Source organism: Barbus barbus (assembly GCF_936440315.1).
Source record: "Barbus barbus genome assembly, chromosome: 36".
In the NCBI taxonomy this organism is placed as follows: Eukaryota; Metazoa; Chordata; class Actinopteri; order Cypriniformes; family Cyprinidae; genus Barbus; species Barbus barbus.
The window spans coordinates 3,219,332-3,229,275 of NC_136714.1; the positions used below are offsets into that span (position 1 = coordinate 3,219,332).

General features: G+C 41.8%; 1 protein-coding gene across 1 annotated transcript; it reads right to left on the minus strand.

Annotated features, from left to right (window-relative positions):
* Nucleotides 1-304: 304 nt before the first annotated feature.
* On the minus strand, nt 305-6,682 carry LOC306856241 (protein sprouty homolog 4-like). Its single transcript, XM_079395391.1, has 2 exons — nt 6,502-6,682; nt 305-5,315 (listed from the first exon to the last, which is right to left on the minus strand). Exon 2 carries the CDS (start codon nt 5,262-5,264, stop codon nt 4,329-4,331), a length of 936 nt encoding a protein of 311 aa, XP_079251517.1. The 5' UTR covers nt 5,265-5,315; nt 6,502-6,682; the 3' UTR covers nt 305-4,328.
* Nucleotides 6,683-9,944: the final 3,262 nt, after the last annotated feature.

Genomic DNA, 9,944 nt, shown 5'->3' on the forward strand with positions numbered 1-9,944 from the left:
TTGCTTAAAACAAGAAAACATTATCAGCCAATGGGGTCAGAAAAATAATCATATTTTCCCTTTGAATTAAAAATGAACTAAATTGATACATTTTTCAGAAAACAAACTTATTATCTTAAGTCATTTTGCTTCTCAAGTAATTTTATCTTGATTCAAGAACGTTTAGATATTTGTACCAGAAAACAAGTCAAAAATACTAAGTAAGAAAATCATTATTTGCAGTGCGTCTTAAATAATCATATTTTCCAATAGCATGTACTGTATGAATGCAGGGACACTGAAGACACAACAGAGTTTTATATTTAACAATATATATTTTCCAATTTCAATGTACATTCCGTTTTGACATAAGCTTTTATTCACAAACAAAAGTAGGCATCTAAATAAATACTATATAAAATAGAACTTCAAAATAAATATATCTATAAAGGGACATTTTCATATGTGGGAGTGATTTTTTTTCTTTTTGCTTTTTTAAACAAAACAAAAGCACATTGCTCTTTTCTTTAATCCTCAACATGAACAATGAAGCCAAAGAAACGCAGAGAGTACAAGCCCAGTTTGGAAGGCAGCTTAAAGTGGGTTAAAAAAAAAAAAAATGAATGGGTTTCTAGTGGCCAAGAAACTGTACCACGAATAGATTTAGTCACAGCGTCCTGATGAAAACATCTCAGCAACGAATCGACAGAAGGAAGATCATTCAATTCCATCGCGCAGGCCAGGTTATTAGGGCGAACAGCCATAAAGTTTACATTTTACAGCTGTATCTTTCTCCGTAGTTGAGAGAAATGTGAAATACGAAAAATAAAAGCGAGAAGGTGGGGCGAAAAAGCAACACCGAATAGGATGGAATGTTACTTGTGAGGGATCCCCGTTCCTCCCAGACCAGTTCACACACAGCAGCTGTGTATGTCAATCAAGCGCTGAAGATGTTGCACCATTTTAGGAGGAAGGAGGAAAAACAAAATGCTTGGCCACATTGGGGTGGAAAAGCGTTACTTTGAGCGTGACGAAACGCCATTCCCTCTGTGAATTCAATTAAATCTACAGTTTCAGGGGCACTGAGGAACCGGGAATTAGCCGTGCCTCTCTCGTGCTAATGAGGCATGGCTGGTATTAACAGAGGTATTTTTATTGCCTGGCACGCTTTTCTAAATCAAGAGCTTGTAATCGAAATATCTAAACACCCTACCTTCTATGCCACAGCCACAATCTTTTCCCCCACCCGCCCCCAGCCCTCCCAAAAATATAATAATTCATTTATATACTTGTGTACTGATTCACGAGTTCACACTTACATATATTTAGCACGAGTTACGTAATGCGTATTTGACGAGGATAGTAATACGTAGTTGGCGTGCTGTCCTGGGGAAGGGCTCCGAGCTCGGGAATGGCCCGAACCCAGAGCATCCCCCATGGTGTGGTGAGAACTTAGTGATATTGGTGGAGAAGGGGTGGTGGAGGGATGCTGAAAGACCGTCGAATGAGTGGCGGTATGTCAGATGTATTTATATCAGTGTGTTGATTGACTTGATTGCGTGCCACTTGTGTTTAATTAGGCTAAGTATCTGACATGCTCCTCCCGAACTTTGTTAATAAAACATCACTTCACACTTACATATATTTAGCACGAGTTACATAATGCGTATTAGGTAAAAATGCTGTTGAAAAATAAGGAAAGTTTGAGTAATTCCAGTGTGTATCCTCAGCACTTGCGTCATGGTTACATAGTGGCATTAACATCCAATGATGTCGCGACGTCCTTTAACAACTTTTATCAACAAATTACCTGCCTTTAGCGATTTTACCTGAGGATTATTTGGTAACACTGGTGGTTGCGCCGCTAGCGGAGGCCTCCTCGCGCTAGCATCTGGAAACAGAAGCTAGAGGCCCGGCTGCATACGGCGCTGCGGCCGGCAGAGCCGAAGCGAGTGAGGCTTTGCTGCAGTGAAAACTGGGGCGCGGCCCAGGCTCGTTGAAGGCCTGCTGCAGAGACCCGACGCTCGCAGAGAACCGAGTCTTTAGCGGTACAATGGTGGTGTCGAGCGAGGCGATTTCGGGGCTTTCCTCTATCTATTGTCCGCCTTGGTGGCTGGAGTGGATTTAGGAGTGAGGTTGGCTAGTTTGCGGGGTGACGGAAGACTCCGCGAGGACGGTGCGTCGGAATTAATAAACGTTTGCCTCAGGCTTAAATACGATCTACTTTCCGATCGGAGGAATTGTTGGCATGGATGAAATGATAATACGTCGGTGGAGGAGAGAGTGTGGCTGGCTGAGCAGAGAGCAGCAACCGCAACAAAGCCTGGAGCTCGGCGGCCGTGTCTGGTGGAGAAAGACCGATCCTGGGGCCGGCAAATTGGCCTGAGGATCCGAAAAGATCCCAGCATAGGTCTTGTTGTTTGGACAGGAGAAGTTGAGTCTGTGATGTAATGGCAAGAGGTGCGGACCAAATGCTGAAAGACCATCGAATGAGTGGAGGTATGTCAGCTGTATTTATATCCATGTTGATTGACTTGATTGCGTGCCACTTGTGTTTAATTAGGCTAAGTATCTGACGAGCTCCTCCCAAACTTTGTTAATAAAACATCATATTGTAATTAAATTGTACCATGCAATTTCTCAGGACATTTGAAACATATAGCTAGTTTTTTCTTAAAACTATTTACAAGAACGTGTAACCTGCATAGGTCGAAATCTAAGATATCTATGGTACATTTGCAACTCTTCCCTATGCAGCTATGCAAGCTTCTCCATTCAGAACTACTCTGGCACCTATCCACGGGTTAGATTGCAAAAAGACTTAAACCCTAGCCTTATACATTCAAGACTAAGAACAGTGGTGTATTTCTGCTTTTTGGATTTGTGCAACAAGTACAAATGTTGGAGTATGTGGGACTAACCCAGCGAATCGTATGTTTGTGTTGAGCAGGCCGACAATTTTCCCTCGTGCTCCCAGACTCTAGGAATCCTGGAAGTAGAGCACCGTACCTTTAAGAGCTTACTTTCACACTAATTGGCTAGAGTACAACAATGCATGCCCACTTGGAAACAAACGGTTATAAAAATGGTCAACGAAAACTCCATGGTGCACTCCTTTGGCAAAATCTCTATACTATACATATAACAAAATATATATTTGGAGAAAGCAGTTTGATACTAGGGCACGGCCATAGAGCGTGTTTGGTGCGTAGTAAACTAGAGGAATTTTTCCAACTACAGTAAAACACTTTGTACATGCTACTGTACATAATACTGTGCTTTTACCTCATTGTAATGGTGATACAATTGGCATGTTTTGTTTAGAAGCGGCAGAGTAGTATACGCTAACTTTATAGCTTCTCCTTTTCCCGTAACTACTGGCCTGATTCTCCTGGTAGCTTATGAATGCTTGGTGTCTGAATTGCTGTGTTTTGACCACTGCCCCGTTCCCTTAACTCAAGTCACCCGACTAGTTCCAAGCTGAATTCACATGCAGTACGTAATTCAGATGAACTGATGATCCCTGAGGTCATTGTCTACAACAAATTGAACCGTTAACATTTGGAAGAATCATTATGGAAGTTCTTGTATGCTATGGCATGTTTTCAAAGGGAATTATGAAAGCTATTTTACCCATTTGCCATCAGAAACAAACAATCTGTCCCCACAGAAGATAGAAAACATCCTGTCACGTGGTTACAGGCGGTCACCAATGTCTTTCACAACGGTCAAGAGAACTTAGAATCCTTCAATGAAACCAAATTACATTTCAAACAACAGAAGAAATAAAGCTCTATAACAAGCTTGTAAATGTACTGTGCACAGAGATGAAGTCTGGTTATTTTGATTGTGACATGTGTTATCAGCTTGGAATTCGCTGCAACCTTTCCGCAGTGCCAGATCCGGAGAGGGATTGCCAAAGTATAGAGTGTTCTTGAATGGGTGATATTTACTTTGACTTTTCAAAGCCACCCAAAGAGAAAATAAACCTCAGAGAAGAGATTGGAATCTTTCAAACAGACATTTTGCTCAAATGCAGCATTCTGTGTCAGCGAGTTGTTTTCTAGGGGGTGAAATGGCAAAGACTTTGATCCCACGGCCATCACGAGAACCCCAGGAGAAGAAAACGCAGGCCTCTCCTTTGTTGTAGTACTTTACGAACGAGTAAAATAATGATTTGTGCCCATTGGTCAGTCAAACGTTGCTACTGATTTACGGCAGGATGCCTTGAGCGCAAGGATCATGCGTCAACCTTAAGTACCGTGATTTTGGGAAGTACACCGCTATCGGAGAGGGTCCTGCGAACTTTGCTCGCGAGTCACTTTGTACTCTCCGTTTCTGGCACACCATCATGAGGCCTGTTTTTCCAGCTGACAGGCCTTGACCTCTGCCACCTTGCAGGCCTGGCTGCTTTTGCAGCGGCAGCCTGGGCGGTTGATGCCGTCGTAGGACTTTTGCGAAAGCTTGGCGCAACCAGTAGCGGGCAAATAACACATCAGGCAGGGCAGCACCAACGAAACGGCCGCCATGAAGGACCAGCGTGCGCAACAGTTCGAGTGCGAGCAGGAGCACGGCTTGTCAGCACAGGAGCCTTCCTCGTCCTCATCAGTACAGTGGTAGAAGACGCCCTTGACAAGACACATGCAAGTGACAGAGTCCACTAGGTTCTGCGCTGAGCACAGGCACTCTTGGTTGCAAACCCAACACGAGGGCAGGGCCCGGGGCAAAGTGCACTCTGTGCATCGGCATTTGCCGCATTTCTCGCACAACAGTGCGTGCTTCTTCTCCACTGGCAATGCCGCAACCGCCTTCACATTCTGAGTCTTGGAGCTCAGTGCCTTTGGTTGCTCTGCACCTAGGGTCCTGCCGTGGCCATTGCCAGTAGTGTACGGATCCACAACAGGGGTTGGAGCTGCATGGTCCAGCAGCCTTTGGTCGGACGAGGTGCTGCTGCTGCTGCTGATGGAGCTGGGCCGACCACTGAAGGAAATCCAGGGATGTGTGGTGGCATCTGGAACCTCGCAGCGGGACAAATGAGGATGGTGCGGGGCTCCCAGCAGGACTTCCTGCCCTCTCGTGCTTGCCTTGTGGCTTGGTGGCTGTTGTGAGATCACAGCAGGGGTGTCAATGTAGTCATTCTCCAAATGTAAAGATTTCATTTGGTCAATGGGGTAAATAGTTAATGGGTGCTGGAGCCGTCCGTAGGGAATGTGGCTGTCCAGCAAAGGCTGCACCATGATGGAGGAGGAGACTCCAGGAATGTGGTGAGGAACCCTTGACTCCATCTGTAGGTTGTGTTCCTCATATACCAGAGCTCAGGTCAGCATTTAGCACTCCTGCAAAGACCACAGCACAGCTTAGTACTGAAAACCACCCTCATAGAATTCTAATCAGATAACCTAACGATCGGTGGGTGTGGAAAAAGACCACAAATACATCTAAAATAGGCTCTTTGCATAATCGAGAAAATTGCATGTGTAGGGATATATAATTATAACTCATTATTAGGATTTAAAAAAGGAACCTGTATAAACTTTCACTTCCATAATCAGATTTATGGGTATTAAGTACAAGCCTGCACTATGTTCTGATGGGAGGGGTTTATTCTAAATAAAACAAACATAACACCTAGGGTTAAGATTCACAACTTTTGTTAAACAATTATATTACAATTCACTACGTTGATGAAGTTAGATTAGGAATATTACAGTAAAGTGGACGCTTTTAATCGAGTTTTATAGTTAAATACGCAGCTGGACGTTTTAAACAGTTAATCCAGTGAAATGTTTTCGTTGTACGGTCCTTTAAAATGTTATCTGTTTGCTACAGAAAGCTGAAGAAAACTGTAGGCTATATGATATGACACATATCAACCTGTTGTTAGATTTTTGCGTGAGCTACGTAATATGTGGAAGTGGCGTTGCTTCTCTAGAGCAAGCCTGCAGCTTCTAAAACAGTGTTGTCTGAAACGACGATTTATGTGTCGGCGTGCCACAATTACAGTTTCATACGGAGTATTTAATACGAACCATTACATATTTGCCAGAATCTAGAAACACTCAGAACCTATATACAGCAATGTCGCATGTCTCTGAGTGATCTTCATTTATTGTTTTACTCGCTAAAACAGTTTTAATGCTTAAGATGAGCTGCAGTGAAGCGTCGCGCGATGGTATCAGATACGCAACGCGAAATCCTGTCGCGATCGAAGGAAACGACGCGTTCACGGTTAACCTCGAATGCTCACCTGTTCTACGTGTAGCCTACATTTCATTCTTAAATCGCCCACGATCCTGTCGTGGTTAGTTTCCGTAGTTAAATATTTACACAAGGCACAAATACACCTACAACGCGTTGCTAAAGAACGGCTGTATCGGCGCTTTGTGATAAACCAGCAGAATGGAAACGACTCGATTTGAAGCAAGAATATAAACCCCGTGTTATAGAGGTTTGTGTTTGACACTTGCAAAAAATTATATATAGCTATACGGGTATATTTTTTTAAATAAATGAAAAACTCACTTGCATTAGAAAACAGATCATTTCTTCTCAATTGAACAGAGTGTTGCGATATATTCCAATACCAGAGAGAATGATAGATAGATCCACGAAGGGGAAAATCCGGACGACTCATGCGCTGCAGTAAGGACAGTCTTCTCCATACGGTGTTGCGACTATATGAGGGAAATGGCTTTTTATGAATGGGAGGGTAAGAAACGTACTGCGCAGATGCTTTGACAGATTTTTTTTTTTTTTTTGTGAATGGGAGGGCATTACGACTCGGGGGTTACACTTTTATGAATGGGAGAGCTCCGGATTTTACTGCGCATGCGCCGTTTCAAGATTTCATGAATGGAAGAATGGGGGCTTTTCGTCACAAGGGCAATGTCAAAGCGGATTACATGAAGAAGGCGGCTACTACTGCTTTAATTCATGTTTTCTATACATTGCCTTCTTCGTGCGTGTCTTCTAAAGGTCTTGACCTGTTACGATATGGAAGCATTCTTAATCATATTGAAAGGAAATGTAAGGCAACTGCGTATTTACTGGACAGTTTGAACATACTGCTGCGGTTATGTGTTATTATTTTTGATATGACGCAGTGGACATATAACGTTTTAGTCCAAAACACTTGAGTTTCATCACCACGGGTTAATTTGTAAGCCTGCACTTTATCCTCATTTTTGGGTAAATCAGAAAACAGGTCAGGAACGATCAGCCTTGCTTAAAATGGAAGGAGAAAAGAGAGAGGGGTTGCATTTTGATTTCTCATTTCCAGTGTGGCTGCACTGAAGTAGAAAAAAACACGTTTATGACGCAGCAGCATGAGGTCATGCAGGATCAACAAAAGAACAGGATGTTGTCATGTGTGTGAATTTCCTTTTTTAACATCCCTCTGTGTCTACCCTTCCCCCCACGAATCATTCCCAGCTTGTGGCTTGACTAATGCTGTCAAATGTTAATGGGCAGCCTCTACATTAATACACATTTCCATGACAACATCTGCTTTCATATTAAAAATAGAATCACATTATTTGATGTGCTAAATTTAGGAGAGAAAGGGCTTCATTATTATTATAGCTTTGTTGTATGCAATATATACTGCGCTAAAATGTAGTGTATCTCTCTATGAAAAAAAGAAGAAAAAAGGAAACAACACTTTTAGTATTGATTAGATGGAAACCTGGGGGAAGAACACACAGCTAAATATAGTGCATGCACTCTTTGAACTCAGTGTTTTCCATTTGGTACAAATGACCACAAACTGAGAATAGGTTTATCAAATGGAGCAATTTATCATCTCCAGTAGCCTACACAATGGGTTCCATACCATGGAAATGGTTTCTGCTAATGTCATATAAATCTAATGATACATTTATTTACTTATTTATACTTCCCTAGTGAAACATAAATATAATAAAATATATTTGAAATACAGTTATTTCATGTTAAGTATACTACAAATACATATGTATGTACTTAATAAAAATGCTCTGCAATTGTACTTTTAGTATACTAAACATACTTTAGTAGCCTATGCTATATTGGAACAACTGAGTGCTTAATGCACTTTAATTGTGCAAATGTAGTGCTGAAGTCCAGCTAAAGATATACTGAAGTATTTGATTGTTCTCAGGTTGAACTATTGCAAGTATATTTTAAGTACACTTTGAATATATTGCATTTAAAGACTGATATTATACAAAGATCATATAGTCCTCATCAATAGTGACATTAAAACACATTTTATGCTTAATATTAAGAAATGTGCATTGTGCACAAATAATACTCCAAATAAAGTTTAATTACAATTTTTATATCAGCGATATGTCAGTAAATATGTTAATAGATTTGAACTTTACTTAGCGTGAAATAACTGTATTTTAAATATATTTGCTAAGGTTGAAACTTTTATATTTTGGTTTTTAAGATGGTTAAGAGATTTATTTATTTATTTATCTGTGCAACCTGTTAAGGTTCATAAATAAAGCATTTTAAATTAATTGTAGTTTGTAATTGCAAAAATTCTAAATTAACAACCTCATTGTACTAAGTTTAATCACCTTCATAAATGCAAAAGACAAATACTTCAAGTATATTTTTTTTATGACTGCTCAATACTTTTACTTAAATATGTGCTGTTGCTTTCAGGCCAGACTAGAGTGGTGACCTGATTTAAAAAGCAGCAGCCTGTGGCCAATTGGGGGGTCCCTCAGTTTCAAGCCAAGCCTACAGGAAGGAGCTTGTGTGAAGGATATATGCGGAGAATGCAAGCCTTTGGAGATCTGGGCCTGTTTGGGAAGTAGGGGTAGGCCCCTTCTGGTCCCCTGCTGATACAGAGAGGAAAGCCGAGCTCTTGGTGAGATGGTGACCCTCGACCCTTCTTCAGAGAACTGACAGGAGCGGCCCTGAACTCTCACCCATGGGACAAACTAGCGATGAAGCGTGACCTGTTGCTGGGGGTGTGGACCTGCCATTCAGGCCACAAGCATTCTGGGCATTCCACGTGCCATTCCCCTTACATAGCGGACTTCCCCCTCCCATGAGAACCCACACCAGTACCCTCTTATCCAAAACACACAAAAAAAAAAATATCACAAAGTTCCCATTACTCACCATCAGTGCATGACACCATAACCTAAATTTCCACACACACAAGCCTTTATAGAGAAAAAATCAAGAAAAGAGAAATAAACATAAGAAATTTGTCAGCCTCTTTATGTGTGTGTGTGTGTGTGTTTGCATACATGACAAGTCCCCACTTCCTGTGACAGCAGCTGGTTCTCGGCCTGCAGAACTGGATAAAATCAAAAGAAATGTGAGGCCTGTAATTACACGTCGCCTGTTCCTCTTGTTAAACGACCTGATCTTATCTATAAAGTATAGCAACATCTAGAGTTTTCTCAGTGCTTAGTTTTTTTGACCATTTTTTTTTTTTAAGTTACATGTTGTGCATATATGTGCTGTGTCAGGATTGAGTAAGCAGTTATACATCTGGCCATAATGCCGTTCGGTGCGGTTGGGTGGCAAATAGGAGGTCAACCTTCGTGCTGTCCTCAGCACTCCTTGTTGACATGAGAATGCCTGACCTTCATATAGTGCATCATGGAGTCACTAACAGCGGGGAGCTATATTTGAGACCTGAATCAGCAATGCTGCCCCAACAAAAGCACAGTGGATCAGCATTATCCATCCCAAGGAGGCCTTTGTTGACAAGCTATTGGCTAAAATAAGCTCCAGCCGGGAGGAGGCACACATCCCCATCAGCAGCCCACTTCCTGTGAGACAGCAATTTTCTGAATGATGAAGGAGAATCTTGCACACATCCCCGGACGTTACTCTAGTTATTTATTTGTTCAGCATTAATGATTAATGAACGGGAGGGCTTTGAGTGTCAGTCAGTGAAATAAGATTAGGAAGTTAGGATATTCTAATGGACCGATGAAGTGTTAACCTCCAGTGAC